Here is a 23,557-nt window from a genome sequence, read left to right as displayed (position 1 = left end):
AAAATAAACCACCCAATTGAAAAATGGGCCAAAGAACCTAACAGACATTTCTCCAAAGAAGACATACAGATGGCTAACAAACACATGAAAAGATGCTCAACATCACTCATTATCAGAGAAATGCAAATCAAAACCACAATGAGGTACCATTTCACACCAGTCAGAATGGCTGCGATCCAAAGTCTACAAGCAATAAATGCTGGAGAGGGTGTGGGGAAAAGGGAACCCTCTTACACTGTTGGTGGGAGTGCAAACTAGTACAGCCACTATGGAGAACAGTGTGGAGATTCCTTAAAAAACTGGAAATAGAACTGCCATATGACCCAGAAATCCCACTGCTGGGCATACACACTGAGGAAACCAGGATTGAAAGAGACACGTGTACCCCAATGTTCATCGCAGCACTGTTTATAATAGCCAGGACATGGAAGCAACCTAGATGTCCATCAGCAGATGAATGGATAAGAAAGCAGTGGTACATATACACAATGGAGTATTACTTAGCCATTAAAAAGAATACATTTAAATCAGTTCTAATGAGGTGGATGAAACTATAATATACAGAGTGAAGTAAGCCAGAAAGAAAAACACCAATACAGTATATTAAGGCATATATATGGAATTTAGAATGATGGTAATGATGACCCTGTATGCGAGACAGAAAAAGAGACACAGATGTACAGAACAGTCTTTTGGACTCTGTGGGAGAAGGCGAGGGTGGGACAATTTGAGAGAATAGCCCTGAAACATGTATATTATCATATGTGAAACAGATTGCCAGTCCAGGTTCGATGCATGAGACAGGGTGCTCAGGGCTGGTGCACTGGGATAACCCTGAGGGGTGGGATGGGGAGGGAGGTGAGAGGGGGGTTCAGGATGGGGAACACATGTACACCCATGGCAGATTCATGTCAATATATGGCAAAACCACTACAATATTGTAAAATAATTAGCCTCCGATTAAAATAAATAAATTAAAAAAAAGAGAGATGGTGATGGCTTGGATTGGGGTGGGTGGCTGTAAAGATGGTGTGAAGCGCTCAGATTTTGGACATGTGTGGACATGACTGAAGGCACATCTGGTGGATTTGTTGACAAGTCAATTGTGGGTGGTTTATATGTATATGAGGGAAAGTGCTTAAGGATAAGACCAAGCACTGGGGCTTGAGCAACTGGAAGATGAAATGGGGAAGACCACAGGAAAAGCTACTTTGGGGAAGTAGTAGATATCAGGGGCTCAATATTGGATGTGTTAATTTTGAGATGCCTGTCAGCTATCCAGGTGGAGATGTCATTCAGGTTATTGGATATGTGCTTTGAAATTCAAGGCAGAGATGCTCTGGAGAAATACATACCTAAGCTCATGGAAGACGAGCTTTGACAAAATGAGGAAGCTGGAGAGCTGGTCCGAGGCTCTGGGACCACCCAAACAGATAGAGCACATGGTGAAGCTGTGCTGCTAAGGCCAGCCATGGGCTTAAGGATCAACCTGATCTGGGCTCATAGTAAGTGTTCGATAAATTGTAATTCCTTTGCTTAGTTTTAGAATCAACTGCTGTGTATTTTGGGTGTGTGTACAGAGCAATTGATTAAATATAGGCATCTGTGTTCTCAACTCTTTTGAGTCTCTCCCAGCCCTTCTCCTACCAGCCAAAGGGGGCTTTCATGAGTTTCAAAGGGGAAGGCAGTGATGGCTCCCAGCCTTAGAAAGCCATGGCTAGCCATTGCCTTATGGCTGGAATGAACTTGGCCATTTTTTATTTGGATTACCAAGGATAATGCCCAGTCTCCACACCAAGTCTTTAAAAATGCTGCACTATGGATGCTTTAGTGAATGTGACTTTCTCTTCTCTGAAGGAGGTGCATGGTCCATTCTGTGGGTTCCCACCTGGTCCAGGATGCTTGGCTATCCTATAGGTTTTTATATCTTCAACCCCCAGCTCTTCATAACTGGCTTGGTCTCTCTAGAGACCATCTCCCATGTATAGGAAACCAGATCTTTTGGGTATCAGAATTTTGCCTGGAATCTCAGTGACAATGGCTGCCTCCATATCTGAATTCCAAGGAAGGTCTACAGACTTGGATCCCAAATGGAAAATATTGTATTGGCCAAAACATTCACTCGAGTTTTTCCTTAAGATGGTGCAAAAAGCCCGAATGAACTTTTTTGCCAACCTGCAAAACCTAGGGTAGCCTGGGATCAGTAATCCATCTGTGTCTCCCCACTGTACAAGAGTAGACCATTCTGAAGGCAGCATGGTGGCATAATCAGACATCTGTAGGGGCCAAGGCTCTGCAAGCACACAGGAGTTTCCAACATAAAGCCAACTGGACCCCCCTGGACATGTGTCTGATGGCCAGAAAGCTCCACGATGTTAAACACAGGCAGGCTGTGGGCAGATGTGAGGATAGCTGAAGTTCCAGGGAAAGGGAAGCTCGTAGGAAATAAACATGTGAAGAAACACACTTCTTTATACTTAAAGCTATCTGTGCCCTCCCACAAAGGGCTGGAAATAGTTTCAAAACAAAATATGGAGTATTATGATCCCTTACGAATTACCCCTAAACGCCTTTAAAGGACAAAAACATAGATGTGATATCAGGTACCCAAAGTGATCTAGCTTCTGTAATTGTCCTGAAACTAAGAAAACCCAAGCAACTGTGCTAGGTTACAACATTTCCCAGTGACAGATAATAAGAAACAGATGGTGTGAAGGACATCTTTTTTTTCTGGAACATACTTTCCTTTGGCACTGATAAATAGGGTCATGGATAACAAAGAAGTTAATTCCCTTGTTTATAAAAAATGAACAAAAAGTGCTGAAGAATATAATTTTCTCTATTGATTCACTGAAAAATAGAGCCCTAGCATTTGGACTTCTTCTGTACAGACATTTCTTTGGGATGCTAACATGATCTGGCTCAGTTCCATTCCTTTCTGGGGTGATCTCAGCTCCTATTGAGCTCAGAGTTTACAAAGCTCAGAGAAATACAAGGGCCAGATGCCTGTCCGGCTCTTCCTCTTTCTCAAATCTCTGTTGCACGCTACACACGTCTTTGAATGGGCTAGAGGCATCCTTCCACGGCCATGGTCCCTTCCACAGCCATGGTTCCTGAGGTCTGAAATATTCACTTGCCACACCATTAAGACAAAAGTGTCCCTGGGCTGGAGGAAATTGTCGGTTGTAAGGCAGGGTTTGTATTCGGGGCCTTACTGTATTCGTAAATTCTGAAAGGTTTTCTCAATTTTATAGCTAATTTAAATGTAATGGTTAGGATGAAATTCATTTTTTGGCACGAAGTTCTGCAGTTAAGTAAGTAGTGTCCTGTATAGATTTCCTTTAATGAATGAGTTTCCTTCATAGAATATCTTTGAAACATAATGAAAGGAAAAGAACTTAGAAAACCAAACATAAGCTATAAATCCCCATAAGAAGAGGATCTTCCGTGATAATCAGGGCATCACTGTTAGCAGCACGGAGGCTAAATTTCAAGTACTCCATCTTCCCATTTCTGCCGCTTCAGTCACTACTCTCCAGAGGTTGTCACTGATGACCAGCTGGGAGGCTGAGAGTCTGTAATGTCCATGGTTACTTTGACAAAGAGAACTTCAGCTCCATCACTGAGTGGAGAAACATGCTCTGTGGGTGTCTTGGCGAAGCACAGCCTAGGAGGGCAGTAGTAGGGGCTGCACAACTCAGACCCCGGGGTTAGAGCAGAACCGCTAGAACCAGAGGTGAGCTAAACACCACGGGGAACAGCCAGTGCCCTGGCGTTGTGGAGCTTCTCCCATGGTTGGCTCAGTAGGCAATGGGCAGTGGAATCCGGTGACCAGAGGTGAGCTCTGCCCGGGTCCTGCTCCCACCTTGTTTTGGCCCCGTTTCTGTTGCTCCTTGTCTTTGTTGTTCATATTTCCTCTTAGCTGTATTCTTACCCAGGCATGCATGTGTGCTAAGATGCTTCAGTCATGCCCGACTCTTTGTGACCCTACGGACCATAGCCTGCCGGGCTCCTCTGTCTATGGGATTCTCCAGGCAAGAATACTGGAGTGGGTTGCCATGCCCTCCCCCTGGTGATCTTCCTGACTCAAGGATCAAACATTGTGCGTCTCCTGCATTGGCAGGTAGGTTCTTTACCACTAGTGCCGCCTGGAAGCCCTGTCCTTATCCATGACCTCAGACCTATTTTGAGGCAGAGGTCTAACTGAAGTCCTTCTCTCTGCACCAAGCCTGGCCCCTTTGTCCAACCAGCTTCACCTGGTCAGCTGCTCACATGGGGTAGTAGACAGGTATGTTAAAGTCCAGAAGTGTGAAAGGAACACTTGAGGACTCACGGTCCCCCCGCCCCATTTGCTGCTTGTGCCTAACCACCACCAGGAAATCTGGAGTGCAGATCAAAAAGCCATGCATTGTCTTTTTATTATTTTAACATCTTTCTCAGAAATATTCAAGGATAAGATCAACATGGATAATTTTGCATTAGTCCAGTGATCTGAAGTTAAGGTGCTTTTTCCCCTAAAATGCCTTAACTCTTTGGGATGGTTGAGGAACTTTAAGCTTGCCATGCTGCTGCTGCTGCTGCTACTGCTGCTGCTAAGTCGCTTCAGTCGTGTCCGACTCTGTGAGACCCCATAGACAGCAGCCCACCAGGCTCCCCCGTCCCTGGGATTCTCAAGGCAAGAACACTGGAGTGGGTTGCCATTTCCTTCTCCAATGCATCAAAGTGAAAAGTAAAAAGTGAAAGTGAAGTCGCTCAGTCGTGTCCGACTCTCTGCGACCCCATGGACTGCAGCCCACCAGGCTCTTCTGTCCATGGGATTTTCCAGGCAAGAGTACTGGAGTGGGGTGCCATTGCCTTCTCCAATAGTTACTCATAAGTTAGCACTTGGCAGATACAAAGATCTGTTTATCACTTCATATAGGCTGTAAGATTTTTTGTTTGTTTTTGAATTTTAATTTTTTAATACCAACAATATTTTGTATTGGGGTACAGCTGATTAACAATGCTGTGGTAGATTCAGGTGGACAGTGAAGGGATTCAGCCATCCATATACAGGCATCCATCCTCCCCCAAGCCCCCTCCCATCCAGACCGGAACATAACATGGAGCTGAGCTCCCTGTGCTGGGCAGTAGGTCTTTGTTGGTTATCTGTTTTAAATATAGCAGTGTGTACATGATCTTTAAAATGTTTTTATTTTAAAAGAGCTATAGATTCACTGGAAGTTGCAAAAGGAATACAGAGAGACTCGTGCAGCCTTCACTTAAATTCCCCCCAATGGTTAAATCTTATGAAACTCTAGTACAGTTTCAAAACCAGGAAGGTGACGTTAGTACAATATGTTCGCATGGTTCTTTGTCATTTTATCATATGAGAAATCGTGATGCTGATCGTGGTGGTGGTTACAAGAATCTACACAAAGGCGTCTCTTATGTGACCACTTCATGGTGATGCCCACCCTCTAATACCCGACATCATCCCTAACCCCTGGCAACCGCTGGTCTGTTTTCCATCTCTACCATTTTGTCATTTAGAGAATTTTGTATAAATGGAATCATAGAGTATGTGACCTTTGGAACTAGGCCTTTTTTTTACTCAGAATAATGCCATTGAGATCCACCCAAGCTTTGTGTATGTCATATGTTCCTTTTTATCACTGAGTAGTATTCCATGATGTGGAGTAAACCTTTCCCTGACAGAAAAGAAAGAGGAATAAAATGTAGAAGATGCTTCATAACCAGAGCTGGTTTAACCACTTGTCTATTGAGGGAAATTTGCTTGTTTCTAGTTTCCAGCTGTTACAAATAAAGAAACTGACATTTCATGTAACTATTAAGATGTTCAGTTCAGTTCAGTCGCTCAGTCATGTCCGACTCTTCGCGACCCCATGAATTGCAGCACGCCAGGCCTCCCTGTCCATCACCAACTCCCGGAGTTCACTCAAACTCATGTCCATCGAGTCAGTGATGCCATCCAGCCATCTCATCCTCCGTCGTCCCCTTCTCCTCCTGCCCCCAATCCCTCCCAGCATCAGAGTCTTTTCCAATGAGTCAGCTCTCGCATGAGGTGGCCAAAGTACTGGAGTTTCAGCTTTAGCATGTTCAGTTCAGTTCAGTTCAGTCGCTCAGTCGTGTCCGACTCTTTGCGACCCCACGAATCACAGCACACCAGGCCTCCCTGTCCATCACCATCTCCCGGAGTTCACTCAGACTCATGTTAGGTCTGCCAAATTTTATTTTTTATTTCCTATTTTTCTCTCTATTGTACATTTCTGTCTGTTTTTCCTGCCTACCTCTGTATTACTGAAAGATTTGTTAAAATTCCGCATTGATTTATCTATAGTATTCTTGAGGGTTTTTGGTATAAATGCTTTGTGTAGATTTTAGTTGCTTGCGGTATTACATCATACATACTTAATTATCAGAGGCAATTGGTGTTGGGATCTTACCAGTTAAAGTGACATGTAAAGACCATAAATCTTTTAAGTCTTAAAGTCTTCTTTTAAATCTTTAATTGTCTACAATTTATATCTATCATTTTCTCAAATATGTCCTCTATATACATTAAAAAGAAACCACACACCAAGTATTTCCCAAAGTCATTTTCACACACAGGTAATCTAATGCAAGAGAACCAAAATTAATTTAAAAAACAAGTCAGTGGTTTGGCCAGCACTGGAGAGCCTGGCTTCCGGAATGTTCCCCTTGCCACTCTCTCTCTCTTCTCCTAACTGAGGGCTTTTCTTCTTCAGAGCTGTTTACTCTTGTTAGATGATTAGTCTTCAAGTTTTTGCCATAAGCTACTCTAGGGTGATGTTGAGCGCACCCTGGGGATGAAGACACAAGAGGCCAAGGCAATTACTCCAAACCATGGAGGAAAAACACAGCAAGGCAGAGGTCACGCAAGGGTCACCGAGGTCATGCCTGGCTTTCAGAGCGGGTGGCTACTGGGTTAGCAGGAACGAGGGTTTTGTTCTGTTTGAGGAAAGAGAAAGCCCTGTGGTTTTCCTATCAAGTACTTTGGGGCCTAATAGACTCTCTAGGAAGCAGAGGTGACTGTGGTGTTTTAGGGCACGAGGGAGCATCAGCATCAGACCTTTCCCCGACAGAAAGAGGAGTAAAATGTAGACGCTTCATAACTGAGCTCTGTCTCCCAACTTCACTCATCATATTGCCAGGGTTTCCTGCCAAACCGGAGGTCTAAGGTGAGTGTGTCCTGGGGCATATCAAAGGCCCCTGCACATTTATTTCTCAGTCCTGGTGACGTTCAATGCACTTGAAACCCCTTCCTGAGACACGGCTATAAGAACAAAAGTAGTGTAAAGCACCTAGAGACCAAAGATGGCAAGAGGTGTCAGCTAGAGGTAAACCCAGGAGAGGTGCCAGAGAGGGCTTTTGCAAACCAAGCACAGTGCGGGAAGTTGTTACAACAGAGCAGGAGAAGGGGGAAAGGAGAAATCTGTGTTCCAGACTAAGACCCTTTGTAGGCGGAGCAGGTAGATCTGTCTCCTTAACTCACTAATTCTAAAGAAAAAGTGTCTCAAGTGGGAGGAATGGAAATGGGCAGCATCTGCATAACTAGCCATCACTTCTTGCTTGGATCAAATGCCCTTGCCTGGCTTCTGTAGAGACGACGTAGCTAAACTAGCAGGATGGCTACTAGGAACGTGTCCAAGGCCTGACATTCTCGTGGGATCTCCTGGGCCTGAGCCATGACGCCTCATCATTCATTTCACAGTCATGCGTCCTCTGCTCAGGAATAGAAGGGATTCTCAGAAAGCATTCTGGACTTTAAACAAAGAAGAAAATATAAAGGATGACATTCAGGACTCACAAGGATGCAATGAAATGAGTTCTCTAATATATTACTGGCAGACTGATAAATGGGTGCAAATATTCTGTAAGCTACTTGGTAGCATATATCAAAAATTGTTTTAAAAACATATGCTTTAGTACAGTATTTGCAATAATGAAGATATGTCAAGGAAATAATGTAAAATATTTTAAAGATTTTAATCATACAGGCTTTATCACAAAACAATTTGGGAAATGATCTACGTGTCCAACAAGAACTTAGTTATGTATATCTATGTTTGACTGTCTTGCAGATGTTTTAAATTAGGGTTATTAAGACCATGCAGCCACATGTGTTTCAAAGAAGGATAAAAATGATGTGAATGTTGTTATTTTAACTATGCATAAAAATATACACGGAAAAATAACTAGTAAGGAAATCTGTCAATATTATAGCTGACTTACACTGTAGAGCTGTGGGTACTTTAAGCTGCTCTATTTAAACCTATGCTGTGATATTACTTTTATAATAGACAACATTTAATAAACAAGAAAAACTAGAAAGGGAATTTTGAATCTGTATCTTCAGAGATTTTAGAAGTATAAATAGTGTAGTCAAGCATTTCTAAGGAAAATAAGCAGTGAGGAGTGAAGAAATGAAATATGCTGTCTGTTATGGTATATATAACATGAAAAAGAAATACATTAGTCGTAACAAACTAATTGATATCTATTAATATCTTAGTGCTTTTCCACTGACCACTGCAAAACTTGCTGCCAGCACAGGAAAGCCTTGATTTAAAACAACAAACAACAACAAACTTTTCTAAAGTTATCTTCCTTGATCCCTTTCTTTTAGGCAGCGTGAAAGTGTGAGTGAGTGGTTCAGAGAAAGTCCTCAGCTGTTGTGAGTTCTGCGAGCAGATCTAGAGTGACTCAAGGCACTGTCCAAAGTGGGATCTCAACTGTGAGATGCACTGAGCTCTAGTTCTTAGAGGGAACTGACTTTTACTGAGTACTCACTCTTGTGAGCTATCTGCTTGAGACGCATGACAACCCTTGGAGTTGGGCTGGTGTTATTTCCACTTTACAGATGAAGGAACCAAAGCTAAGTAAAATGCCCAGGGAGGTAGCAAGTAAAAAGCAAAGCTTCCCTGGGCCCAGATCTGTCCAACTGCAGAAACTTTGTCTTTTCTCTGTGCCAGGTTAGCCCTGCACACCACTAGGCTCTGATCTCTTAACTTCCTCTAACAATGACATTATGCCCTGTCTTCTTTCTACCTGCCTTTTCTACAGGTTGCAAAGGGCAGGACAAGCTTTCCCCCACAGCACAGTCCCTGCACTTACTAGCACAGTGCCTAATAAGGTATTTATCTATTGACTGCAGCAACCCCTATCTGCACCCATCCTTTCCTTATTCCACGAAGGTATGGGAAAGCATTGCACATAATTAGATGGGAGTGAACCTCATTCATTCACAGACAGTCAAGGGCTTGCTGGTTTAGTCTAAAAGCTGCTGCTGCTGCTGCTGCTGCTAAGTCGCTTCAGTCGTGTCCGACTCTGTGCAACCCCAGAGATGGCAGCCCACCAGGCTCCCCCGTCCCTGGGGTTCTCCAGGCAAGAACACTGGAGTGGGTTGCCATTTCCTTCTCCAATGCATGAAAGTGAAAAGTGAAAGTGAAGTCACTCAGTCGTGTCCGACTCTTAGCGACCCCATGGACTACAGCCTACCAGGCTCCTCCATCCATGGATTTCCAGGCAAGAGTACTGGAGTGGGGTGCCATTGCCTTCTCCAAGTTTAAAAGCTACTAGAGCAAATTATGCAAATGTAGAAAAGAGAAAAGAATAGGACTGCTTTGAGCGCAAAATATGAATGCAAAGACTTAATGATAATATCTGCCCAACTCTGTGGCCCAGTTTTGTCCCCTCCCCAAGACTAAACGTCCATCTGCCCTGCTACCAACCAATGCTTAGAGATGCCTGACTTTTGAGGCCCTGGCCCAAAGCATTCCAGTAGAAAAAGCTCCACACTGGGGAACTGGTAGTTGATCCTGAAACCTGTGATAATGAGACAAGATTGTGTCAGCTGCCCGGGCCACAGGCTGTAGGCAAGAGAGGTCTGGGGCAAAAATGAGATGCATGGCCCTTTCCAAATTTATTGTGCCTGTATGTGTGGGTGAGTGTGTGCATGGAGAGAAGACAGAAGTGTATGAAATGGCAAAGAACTAAAAGCCCTCTGATCAACAAAATCACAAGCCAAGGAGGTAGGGAAAGGTGTTTTATGGGCTTGACTGGAGAAGCTCTTGCAGTAATGGCAGAATCCCTCAGTTTTCTGAGGATGCAGCCCATTGTCACCTTCCCTCCACCTCCCTTGTCCCTTACTGCCTTAGGGTCAGGGTCCCAGGTCACCTCCAATCTTCCTGGGATTCCTTGGCCATGGAGTTGGGTGAGACCAAAGTGGAAAATATGGCCTTTCTTGGTATCGCCGTGGCCATGCTCTTGATTTTGTTCAGCTTGTCCCGGGCCTGTTGGCATTTTTTCAGGCAAGTCCCACACAGATCCTTCTCTTCCACCAGATGTAGGTTGTCCAGCCTTCTGATGGAATCCATGAACATATCCGATGACTCTGCCTTGGGAAAGGGATTTCGCTTTGTGTTGAGCTTTTTCAGCTTGGGGAGCTTGGAGATGCTGTTGGGAATGTTGCTCAGCAGGTTGTCATGGAGCCCCACCTCATGGAGCTCCTTCAGAGCACCCAGTGTGGTGGGCACGCTGTCCAGATGGTTCAGGCCTAAATTCACAGTGCGGATATTCTTGAGTTGATTGAGCTCTACAGGCAGCCCGTTGGTGGTCAGCCTGTTGTTGCTGACATTGAGGTAGAGCAGAGAAGTCATCTGGCCGATGGTCTCGGGGAGCTTGTCGATGTAGTTGCTGTGCAAGTCCAGCCACCGCAGGTTCTGGAACTTGGAGATGGCATCAGGAATCTTCTTGATCAAATTCCGGCTAAGGTCGAGCTCATCCACATCAGTGAGTCGCAAAATACACTTGGGAAAGGTGGTAATTCCCATCTTGCTCAAGTCAAGGCGTTTCTTTCCATCAAATGTGATCTTGATACAATTCTTGGCCACAGCGAGGGTGATCTTCTTGCCCTTGGGGCCTTTTGCTCCCTTGGCCATGTTCTTTTAGTAGAGGAGTGTGTTTGAAGTATGTTGTTCTGGTTGACTGGTGTTCAGTTAGAGGAAATATCACACGAAACCACCAGAAGATAGATTCTGGTAAAAAGAGAAACAGTGTCCAGTCAGATGATGTGAGGGTGCTGGACTGCCCCCAAATCATAGTGCTTTACTTCCAATGGTTAAAAGGAGGGAAAGAGGAGAGTGGAGAGAAGGTGGGCCATTAGCAGAAGGAGCCTAGCCGAAGACCTTCAGCAAATTGAATGCCCTCCTCACACCTCATGCTCCCAGATGTAAAACGGGAGGTTCAAGGTCGGCGTGAAGGATGTTCAGTGCCCCTCTGGCTATGCCATTCCCTGACTTAGGTCCTGGATTATTACATACACCCTCTTCTGGGTGTGTGTTGGGGGCAGAGTGATGTCTTGGATGTGTGCCCTTTCCCCAATCCTCATATAAATCTAGTCTTTTCTTAGAGTTATCCTATGAATCCCTAGGGTGGGACAGCTGAGTTCTCAGAAGCAATATAGCCTTGATATAAGGGAATAAGGTGGGAAGAGTTAATAATGACTTACATATTACACCTCTCTTGGCCTTTTGGACTCAGAGGAGCTAGTCACTGCTACCATATTTGCAGTGTAATAAAGGTGGCACAGAAAAGCCCCCAAGTAGGAGAATGTGTGTACACCGTGCCCATGAGCACAGAGGAGAGGGGCAGGGCAGAGCCTGGAAGAACAAAGGCAATGCTGCCTTTCTCCACCTCCACCGACCTTGTCTTCTGCCCCTCACGTCCTCCACACTGTAGTTCAACTGTGGACACCTCTGCGCCAGTAGATGCCATAGGACTAGCACCTCTAGGGCCGCTAGGACAGTTAGGACTGCCCACAGTCAGGACTTCCACCAGAAAAGTAGCACATGCAGAGCGACAGGTTGACTCCAGCCTCAGAAGACTCGCTTAGAAGTCCGGTTCTACCACGAACAGTTTCCTTAAATTTTCCGTGCCTCAATTGCCTCATTTGTGAAAACAGCCCCCTCTAAGAACTCTTGAAAGTGAAAGTGAAGTCGCTCAGTCCTGTCCGACTCTTTGTGACCCCATGGACTGTAGCCTACCAGGCTCCTCTGTCCATGGGATTTTCCAGGCAATAGTACTGGAGTGGATTGCCGTTTCCTTCTCCAGGGGATCTTCCCAGCCCGGGGATTGAACCCAGGTCTCCCACATTGTAGACAGACGCTTTACCGTCTGAGCCACCAGGGAAGTATGGAGTATAAATTAAACTATAAAGTGCTACAACAGTGCCTGGTACATAGGAAAAGCCTGATTTATGTTAACTATTAAATATTATTGTCAGGACCTTTGCACATACTGGTTTTAATTCTCAACAATCAAGTAAGATCCATAGGCTTATCCCCATTATAAAGTGAAGAAGACTGAGGCTCAGGAGTGAGGAGGGTCTACAGTTAGGAAGAGGATGCAACTGGCCTGCCTATTCTAGAAGCTCTTTTCTTCTCTACAACTTGGTGTCTCTTGCTTGCTGATTTTCTATTTTGGGTCAACTTCCCCCGGCCCAGAAGAAGCATGCTGTCAGGAGACAAAGGCACTGCCTCCAATTCCCTGCAGGGATGGGGGGGGAGGTGTCTGCACTTTCTCTGCTTCATCATCAGGCCCTTTACCAGGAGCTATGTTTGTGTAACACATGCAGTGCACGCATGCTCAGTTGCTCAGTCGTGACTGACTCTTTGTGACCCCATGAACTGTAGCCCACCAGGCTCCACTGTCCGTGCGATTTCCCAGGCAAGGATATTGGAGTGGGTTGCCATTTCCTCTTCCCGGGAGGAAATCCACATTCAGACAGAACCAAACTACTCAACATTAAAGAAAAAAACAACATCTTGCCTACTGGGAAACAGCAATATGAATTATTACAGGTTTCTCACTAGAAACTGTGGAGGCCAGAGGTAACTGGAAAAAAATATTTTCTAAATAATGCTGAGAAAAAGAGCTGCCAACCAGACCATGAATGAAGACATCCTTTATGAATGAAGGCAAAATAGATAATCTCAGATGAATGAAAAGTAAAGGAATCTTTAGATGAAAGAGAAACTAGAGAGAAGCTTGAACTTTGAGAATAAGAGAAGAGCAATGGAAATGATAAATATCTGATAAATATAATAGGCTGTGTTTTTTCTCCTTTTACAATTTTTAAAATACTAGTGATGGCTGAAAGCACAAATTTTAACTGTCAATGTATGTAGATGGAATACACATGACGACTACAACATAATGGGAGAAGTTAATGAGACCTAGATGGTAGGTAAGATTTTTAAGTTGTTTTGGAAATAGTAAAATTTAATTCTCAGTAAGCTATAGAAAGATAAGTATGTATATTTTAATCTCCAGAACAATCAGGTGGATTATAAAATAAAAGATTCAGTTATATGCCATCTCAATTTAAATAAACAAAAGAAAGTTAAACTAAAAGAATGGGGAAATAAACTTACTATACAAAGACTAAAGGAAAAGTGGAGTGAAACTTTTCATGACTTTGAATCTGGCAAAAGTATAATCCATAAAAGGAAATATTGACAATTTGGACTTCAACAAAATTTGAAATCCTTGCTCTGAAAGACAAACAAAACCCCATGTCCATCAGAGAACTAGTATCCAGAATTTATAAAGAACTCAAGGTCAGCAATAAGAAAATAACAATACAGTTTTTTTAAATAATGAAGCATTTCCCCATAGAAGTTGTATGGATGGTTAATAAGCCGCAAAACCACAAAGCATTGCTCAGTGTCATTAGTCACTAGGGAAATTTAAATGAAAATCACAGTCAGACACCACTGCACAGTTACTAAAATGCCCCAAACAGAAAACAAACAAACAAACATAAAAACCAGTAATACAAAGATTTGGTGCAGGTGTGGAGCAACTAGAATGCTTACATATTGCTGATGGGGATTCAAAATGGTAATATCACCATGAAAAACACAGTTTGGCAATTTCTGATAAAATTAACCATACACTTATTATATGACCCAGCATTTCCCCAGCTAAATACTTAACGCCTACCCACCAAAGCCAAAAACTCAGGTTCCCATGAAAACTTGGGTTTCTAATCGCTCTATTCACATTTGTCACAAAGGGAAACAAAATTCTGAAGGTCTTTCAGTGCCTGGATGGATAAGAAGTTGTGGCTTCTCCCTATAATCGGTACTATTAAGCATAAAGAGAACAAGTCTATTGATACATGCAACAACTTGGATGACTCTCAGAATCATCCTGCTAAGTAAAAAAGACAGTCTTAAAAGTCTACATAATGATGCTAGGAAAGATTGAAGGTGGGAAGAGAAGGAGATAACAGAGGATGAGATGGTTGGATGGCATCACCGACTCAATGGACATGAGTTTGAGTAATCTCCGGGAGTTGGTGATGGACAGGGAAGCCTGGCATACTGCAGTCCATGGGGTCACAAACAGTTGGACATGACTGAGCAACTGAACTGAACTGAATGTTTTGCGTTGTACAGGGCATCCACATGTGTATCGTGTGGGCCCTGCTGGGGTACGTATGCATGCAAACCATGTGTGTGGACACGCACACGGTGGGGACAGCTCTGCACAGGGTGGCATATCAGGAAAGCTGTCCTACTGCCCTTGAATTAAAATCATAATTAAAACAAACATGGACCGAGACAGGGGAGCCTGTGTTCTAATCGTGTTTATCAATGACTTCTCATGGTATGGTTGCCAGACTTAGCAAATACAATTGCAAGATACCCCATCAAATCTGAGCTTCAGATAAACAATGGACAGTTTTGAGTATACATAAAGCAATGGCACTCCACTCCAGTACTCTTGCCTGGAAAATCCCATGGACGGAGGAGCCTGGTAGGCTGCAGTCCATGGGGTCGCTGAGGGTCAGACACGACTGAGCGACTTCACTTTCACTTTTCACTTTCATGCATTGGAGAAGGAAATGGCAACCCACTCCAGTGTTCTTGCCTGGAGAATCCCAGGGACGGGGGAGCCTGGTGGGCTGCTCTCTATGGGGTCACACAGAGTCGGACATGACTGAAGCGACTTAGCAGCAGCAGCATGCCCCAAACACTACATAATTCTGTATTTTACTCAGCAACTCTGAAAGTATAGTTGGGTCTGAAAGCATAGCAAAGTTTCCTTTGTTCATGATTCTTGTTACTTCTTTGGGGCTAATTTGAGCCAAGTCCATGTGCTTATCCCTGCGTTCATTCATCCATCTATACTCTCATTCAGTGAGTTTATCGAGAGCCTACTAGGTACCAAGTCTCTGTGTTATTTATACAGGTTAACAATACGCAGAGCCAGTTTCTAAACTCAAAAAGTTAAAATCTAGATTGTTACTGATTCTGGCCACCGGATTCTCCTGAGCCCCAAAAAGCCCAGGCTGTCTTTTGTATTTCTTGCATTTAATTAAGACAAAGTTCAGCTCAGGGAGGACAAGCACAGCAAGTAAGGGCAGAAGGCCCTAGTTGGGAAGAATGCTTCCCATAGACTGGAGATCCAACCAGTTAAGCCCAGCTGTGCCTACTCCCCAAAGCCCACCTGCACCATGGTAAGAAGCCTCTCAGCTCTGACGACTGATGGGGAGGAAGCAGCATGGAGCTGTCCACAAGGACTTCTCCAAACGGGCCCTTGGCTCAGAGCGGGCTCAGTCATCATCACCCGCAGGCAAAGGAGGAGCTAGCTGGGATGACGCATTCTCCTCTTTCTCAGCACATACGGGCCCCCAGACAGCCCAGGCCAGGAGAAGCCTGCTCAGTCCCCACCCGCTTCAGGTTTCTCCCACTTTATCTGTCTAGGACACTTGCCCTTGGCTAGGGAAGGCAGGGTGTGTTGCTCAGGGTCCATTGTAACCCCTCTAAGCTGTGAGAGCTGCTAGAAGCACACCAGTGCCAGGAACCCCCAGAGCCCAGGGACATCCATCCCTTTTTTTATTCAACTCTGAATGGTCAGCATCCTGCCTAGGCCTGCCCACTGGGTAGGAGAATACGTATTGCCAAAAGAAGTGTGAAATAGATGATCTTTCAGTACAGCTAAATCTCATTGATGACCTGTGGTTATCAATTCATAGAATCTTCAAATATCAGTGTAGGGTCAATCCACACAAGGGCAATTATAGGGAGAAAGAAATGTAAATAGATAATCAGATAGATGGGTAGGTAGATAGACAGATGGATGAACAGACAGAATGATGGTCAGATAGACAGATAGAGGGTAGTCAAATAATAGATTTCATTTCACATGAACAGCTTAGAAACATAAATAGAAGTTTCTAAATGTACTGTCTTTTTGTTTTATACAATTGGTTTTTATACTTTATTAAAACTGGTCCAGTTGGTTTGACTTTAATTTCTAATTAATTTTTCTATCTAGTCATTGTGAATCAACCGGCATGGTGGGACACCCCATGGATATCTAAATTAAAAATATAATGGCAACTTATATTTTAAAACCATCAAAATATCTGCAAGCATTTTCAGTTGTAAGATCATTATCTTTCACTAGAATACTAGAATTTATCTGATGCTTCACAGTCATGTATCTTTATATTTTTAAGAACAATTATATATATATATATATATATATATATATATATATATCGGAGAAGGCAATGGCAACCCACTCCAGTCCATATATATATATATATATGTGTGTGTGTGTGTGTGTGTGTGTGTGTGTGTGTGTGTGTATATATATGATAGCTTTAAACCTTTTGCTAACATGATCTCATAATTATTTTACCCTTTTCACTGATGCACTGAGACCAGGACAGACATCTTGTGGAACTGGAATCCCCAAAGTCATCATTGTTTCACAGCCCGTGTTTGGGACTAACTTAGGAAGCTTTGTATCATGTAGGGGAGAAATCTCTTTTGCTTGTGGGACATCTCTTAAGAGGAAGTAATGCAAATTTCCCTCAGTGAAGTCAGTCGTTCAAAAGTCATTCATTATTCTCTCTCCTGACTAATAAGACACATTCATAGATATGTAAGAGGAGAGCCTCGCCTCTGCTGTGACGTCCTGTGAGCCTTCAGATTGCTCCCCATGTCCCTGACCCCTTCCCAGACTGAGCTGTTCCTTCACATGAGAAGCCCTGTGGCAGGTGGAGATGTGGGTGGTCACCTTGGTGCTGTCTGTCAATGGGATGTCTAGAACCTTGGCCAGACCTCTAAAATAGGCACGGATGTTTGACTCAAGAGTCATCTAAGCTGGGGGAAAGAATTACTCTTTGCCCAGAACCCACTCTGGGCCAGGAGCTGTGTTTTCTACAACTAGATCTGCCTTTTGGAGCATAGACTCACTGGAGATATAGACATGAAGTGCTTTTATTTTTTTCACTTCTGCCCCCAGCTAGATTGAGCTCTGCTTTCCTGTGGGCAGAAGGACAGATTGCTAGGAAACGGACAGACTAGAGGGAGAAAGATTTCCGTGCAGTTCCCAGCAGTACCCCCAGCAGACGCTTGGTGGAGTTGATGGAGAGAAATGACGGTGACAGGCAGGAGGGGTGAAATCCTACAGGGACCCCACGATTGTGAGGGCTTTCTGGAGTCAGTTTTGGAAATGCTTCGCGATGTCAAGAGCCACTCACTACTCTTCATTCAGGTGGTATGCACCAAAGTAACCATTGCCAGCATGTGCTGGGCCCTTTCTGTATCTCTAATCTCCATAGCAATCATGCAAGTGTCCATCCTATTTTTAATATAAGAGAATTAAGGCTCAGAGAAGTGACTTCCCCAAGTTCACAAGACCACACAGCTCAGCTAAGCCTAGGTTCCCCAGGTGTTACACGCCCACGAGCCTGGGTGTGTAATGCCAAAATGTATGGTCTTCCCACTACAGTGTCCTGCCTCTCTTCCCCCAGTTGCCTTTGCTGTGGGCGTGTTGCCTGTCATTCCACTGTCTAGGGGCCAGTGTGTGGGGTTCTTGTCTTCACAGATGCATGTGTATGTGAATAGACCTGAATGTAATTGAATAATATGAATTTCAAGCTATTTTAATAGCATTGCTGCTGCTGCTGCTAAGTCGCTTCAGTCGCGTCCGACTCTGTGCGACCCCATAGACAGCAGCCCACCAGGCTCCCCCGTCCCTGGGATTCTCCAGGCAGGAACACTGGAGTGGGGTGCCGTTTCCTTCTCCAACGATAGCATTAGTGGAGCCATTTAAATGCACGAACTTGGAGATCAACAATGAGAGAGGGCGGGGAAACAGTTTAAAGGGTACATGTGATGCTACCAGTCAGTTCATTTATAGGTGTGTGCCCCCTCTGTCCATGGGATTCTCCAGGCAAGAATACTGGAGTGGATTGCCATTTCCTTCTCCAGGAGATCTTCCCAACCCAGGGATTGAACCCAGGTCTCCCACATTGTGGGCAGACGCTTTACCATCTAAGCCACCAGGGAAGTCTAAATAAATTTTATATGTATCCTTTTTTTTTTTTTTAAAGGAAAACATGTATTAGAAATTTTAAAAATTATTGTATATTACTGTTCTACTTGTGTATCTTCTTAGAATTTTACCAACATTCCCATAACATGTTGTATAAAAATAAACTGAAATAATTTGACCTCTTAAAAAAAATGAGGACAAGGGAGTGATGATGGAGTCAGAAATCTATTGTTCCTGAGTCCCTCTGGTACCCCTGGGCTCCCGAGATGTGGGCCTCCTTAAAGGTTCCGTTTTCCATCCAGCATGGGCTCAGAACACTAACCCACTGTATTCCCACATGCCCACCAGAGAAGCTGGCCCTCTGCTGCCCTGGGCAGGGGTGGAAGGGTGTCTGCCTGCTGTGCAGGGCTCTGAGACGCTGTGTGCGGTCGCCAGAAGTGCATTTCATGGCCTGGCCTCACCTGAAAAGCAAACACTTGGAAGATGCACTTCCGAGAGTCCCAAACTGCAGCCTTTGTCGGACCCACGATGTTGTCCGCCCCTCCACAGCCCCCAGCACGCACACCCTCCCACGAACACCCAGCCTTTAGAGGCCCTTCATGCCCCCTTCACAAAGAAAGTGCCCTCCGATTTGCCATTTCTTTAGCCCTCATGACTTTCTGAGGTAGGAATATTCCTGCTACCCAAAGATAAGGACCTGGGGGTGAGGTGGGCGTAAAGCAGTTTATCCAAGCTCAGGCCACTCAACTTAATCCAGGGCTTCTGGGTGGCATGTTCCGCCTATGACATCAGAGCTGCCACAGACAGAGTGTCTGTATGGAAAGTTCACTTCATTTGGTGATTATCTGGTTAATTTGATCAACGCAGTGCTAAGGATTTTATATTACACATGTACAGGTTCCTCTGCCTCTAATATTATTTACTTCTTTGTCCTCAGCACCCATGTGGGGCTGCACAAGGGCTGCCTGTGAAGCCATTATCTGTCAAACGGGCCCCTTCCCCCTGGAGGGTAATAAGAATTCAACTTTTATTTGAAGCAAAAGTTCCCAGGGGATCACATGGCCCAATAGCAAAAGATTATGATTCCTTATTGGTTTAATAGCATCTATTTTGTGATTCTGAAAGTGCTTTGTTTTAATTGGATTTGTTAAAGGAACAAAAGGGAATAGGTGCCTTACAATTAAAATAAAATATTAAGATTATTAGTTTAACAGCCTAGAAATGCTTTGTTCATCAAGCAACATGTTCAAAGTACACGAAGCAACCTTGACACCCAAAAAGCAAAGAACCAAAGTCAGTGCTGGTACCTTTAAACCCCAAGAGGTGAGCATTAATTCAGTTTCAATCAACTAATTCAGTTTCAATCAACGTGGTTTAAGCACTGCTATTGCCAGACAGACACAATTGCATTTTCTCACAGCCTGGCCCTCCCTTGCAGATAAAGAAACTGGGCTCGGAGAAGCAGATTGGAAGGGAGAAAAGTGCAGGGGCCTTAGATCCACATGGGTTGCCACCCAGCTCCCCATGTGCCGTCCTGTGACCCTAGACAGTCTGAGGAGCCTCGCTGAGCTTCAGCCTCCACTTCTGTAAATAGAATTATAAAACTGTCTCTTCTGAAGGGCGAGGTGAGGGTGAGTGTTGGGACTGTGGGGGACGGGGTGCAGAGAGGAGCCACAGCTGGACAGGACCACACAATTGATGTCAGTGGAGCCAGGACACCAGGATTCCAGCTGGACAGAAACCTGATTCAGACCCCGCAGCACAGCATCCTTCCTTGCGGGGGCATCCCTGCCTCCCAGGGGCAGACTTTGGGTTACTCTATCAGAAAGACAGACAGCTCCTCTGAGGCACAGTGCCTCCCACCCCAACCAGGATCCCAGAGTGGGGGGGCAGTTCTCAAGTGTCCAGTGATACCTGCATTTTTTCTGCACCACGCCCCATCTGGCCCCAGTGAGAACTTGCTGAGGGGTGGTACACCCCAGCAATGTGCACGGGCAGGCACCCCGTGTGGTACCCCCATCTGCTGCAGGACAGTCCCCAGCATTGAGAAAGTCTTTGCTATAAACCTGCCCACCTGTGAAGCTGTGAGATACCTTGAAGGGGAATGTGGAAGCTTGGAGGCCAATAGAACTGGGCTCCGTCCCTACGCTCACTGACAATTTGATTTTAATCGTGAGCTCAGTTTACTGATCTGCAAAATGGGTTAGAAAATTTCAGGTTTTTGTGAAAATTGAGGTGATGACTGTATGCTAAGTGATTGTATGTTAAATGGTACTCAGTGAATGGTAATGTGGTTCCTAGCACCTGTATGATGGCAAATAATGCTGATAAATTCACCCAACAGCACCATATTGACCACCTCCTTCAAATTACTCCACACAGGCCAGGCATTTTACAGACACTATAACCAATTCTTACACCTGCCTGATGTATGTATTGATTTTGATCTCCACTGGACAGATATGGCACCTGAGGCTCAGAGAGGTTGTGGCTCATCCAAACTCCCGGAGACTCGAAGTAGCAGCACCTACCTTTGCCTGTGGTAGAAATAGGGACGTGAAGAGTGTCGTCTAGTGTGTTCTATGCTGAGTATACCTCCTTGCACGGCCCACCCCAGCCTGAGACTCAACCACGTGTTTGTGGGTTCCGGGGTCCAGGATCCCTCAAAGAAAGGGTTTGCCTCTAGACTTCTCAAAAGACAGACTGTGCTCTAAACCCCAGCACAGTCAGCAGTCATCAGGGTCCCTTCGCAGGCTCCAGCCTCCAGACTGAGCGAGTTTCCTTAGAGGGGTGATTGGCCGGGTGAGGACTGGTACACACACTCATCCCCACCTGCTTGTGGAGCAGGAAACAACACTCAGGGGGACTCAGACTCTGAAAGCTCATCAAGGTGACCCCAAAGGCCCACAGGTCCCCACACTAACCTCCCAAGCTTGTCATGGCCCAGGTGCCTAGGACGCCAGCAAGGTGCCCTCCTGCCTGGGGCTCAGGGCCGGCTTCCTCCCCTTCTATGTAATGAATCAGCTGGCATCTGAGGTTTGTAAATAAAGCACACCAGGGAAGCCTGCATTTCCAAAGTCACTTGCTTAGAGGAGGAAAGGAAAAGCGTTTAAAGAGGTGTTGTTTGGCAGAATTAAAGTAAAAGAAGTGCAACCAGAGGAAAGCTTACCCTGTTGTCCTGGTTCTTCCTCCTCAACTGTGAGACTTTGTCACCAGGCAACAAGAGACCGGCGTGGATTAGCATAATCTTGACGCCAGCCTGCAAGGAAGGCAGGGTTAAAAGGGTCTCCAGGACAGGGTCTGCGGTCCCAGGGGCTTGTAGAGGGCTTCCTCCTGGTTTCCCCCAGCAGTGCCCTGGGGATCGCAGTGCAGGACAGCTGCTTTCTGTGGCGACCGCCGGAAGTGCATGTTGCTAACAGAAGGGAAAGGGCCGCGCTTGCCTCTCTGAAGGGACAGACATCTTACTGTGGCTCGCGAGATATCATTGACTTCCTTGTAATGTGCCTCAGTATTTCTTTCTGCTCTTTTGGTCTTATCTGTTTGTTTATTTATTTGGCAAAAAGGTTAAATGTTAAAATTATTTTGCAAATAATAAAATAACATTATAAGAAAATTAGAAAATGCATATATAGAAACAAAAATATAAAAATACTCTAACTGTATTGCCCAGGTTGAATTAAAAAATAAAATAATTTTCAAATAAATCATTTGAAATGCAAAATTAACCCAAGCAATGAAAATTTTGGAAGGTATGAAAAAGGAAAATGAAAAAGTTCAAATTAAAAAATAAAAATATGGTAAGCCATTAAGTTAGAAATATAGTTAACTATAAAACTTCTTAAATATGTGAATACTAATATTGATCCTAATACTAATATAAATACTAATATAATATGAATACTAATATAAAATGAAATAAAATTGATCATTTAATTTAGACAATAAATGGATTTAACATAATAAGCAAATGAAGATGACTAGAAAATGAGAAGTTACCCGAGCTTCTAAAACTTAGTGCATTTCTAATTAGAATTTTCTAAAAGCATATAATTTAAATTAGAAAATAAGTAATCTGAAAGTTGTAAAACATAGATAAACAAAAGTAAAATTAATATTTTAAGGGAGAAAATATATGAAAACAATACATTAATTGGATGCTTGGGGCTGGTGCACTGGGACGACCCAGAGGGATGGTATGGGGAGGGAGGAGGGAGGAGGGTTCAGGATGGGGAACACATGTATACCTGTGGTGGATTCATTTTGATATTTATAATTAAAAGAAATTTAAAAAAAATAATAATAATTTTTAACTTTTAAAAATTTTATTGAACTATAGTTGATTTACACTGTTGTGTTAATTTCTTCCGTACAGAAAAGTGGATCAGTTATGTACACACACACATATATATATGCACACGCACAGGGCTGCCCAGGTGGCTCAGTGGTAAAAGAATCTCCTGCCAATGCAGGGACACAGGTTTGATCCCTGGGTTGGGAAGATCCCCTGGAGAAGGAAATGGCAACCCACTCCAGTATTCTTGCCTGGGAAATCCTATGGGCAGAGGAGCCTGGAGGGCTACAGTCCCTGGGGTCACGAGAGTCGCGCTCGACTTAGCGACTAAACAATAACAAATAACACGCATATATTGATATATTCTTTTTCACACTCTTGTCCATTATGGTTTGTCATAGAATATTGAATGTAGTTCTCTGAGCTGTACAGTGGAACCTTGCTGCTTATTCATTCCATACATTATAGTTTGCTTCTGCTAACTCCAAACCCCCCTTCCTCTTTCCCTACCAGCTCCCACCACCCCTACCTTGGCAGCCAAACTCTGCTTTCCGTATTGTCTGCTTCTGTTTTGTAGATACGCTGATTTGGATCATATTTTAGCTTCTATGTGTGAGTGATATCACGGTGTTTGTCTTTCCCTCCCTGACGTTTCACTTAGTACGATAATCTCTAGGTCCATCAATGTCGCTGCAAATGGCATTATTACATTCTTTTTGTGGCTGAGTACGATTCCATTGTGTGGACATAAAATATATACTACATCCTTATTCATTCATCTGTCATAGACGTTTAGATGGTTTCCTTGGCTATTGCAAATAGTGCTGCTGTGAACATAGGGTCCATCTGTCTTTTCGAATTACAGTTTTGTCTGGGTATATG

General features: G+C 44.2%; 2 protein-coding genes across 5 annotated transcripts in view; one reads left to right on the top strand and one right to left on the bottom strand.

The window, feature by feature from the left end:
• Positions 1–23,557, top strand: part of WDFY4 (WDFY family member 4) — a 249,821-nt gene that overhangs the window by 185,475 nt on the left and 40,789 nt on the right. The gene's annotated exons all lie outside the window — the stretch shown is intronic.
• Positions 10,057–21,920, bottom strand: LRRC18 (leucine rich repeat containing 18). Its single transcript, XM_086381622.1, has 2 exons — positions 21,554–21,920; positions 10,057–11,060 (listed from the first exon to the last, which is right to left on the bottom strand). Exon 2 carries the CDS (start codon positions 10,962–10,964, stop codon positions 10,197–10,199), a length of 768 nt encoding a protein of 255 aa, XP_086237748.1. The 5' UTR covers positions 10,965–11,060; positions 21,554–21,920; the 3' UTR covers positions 10,057–10,196.

Source organism: Bos grunniens, chromosome 28 (assembly GCF_055505025.1).
Source record: "Bos grunniens cultivar Pamir isolate PY7600 chromosome 28, Bosgru_T2T1.0, whole genome shotgun sequence".
Classification (NCBI taxonomy): Eukaryota; Metazoa; Chordata; class Mammalia; order Artiodactyla; family Bovidae; genus Bos; species Bos grunniens.
The sequence above is the reverse complement of the archived record's forward strand: the minus strand, read 5'-3'. Positions and strand labels throughout refer to the sequence as shown.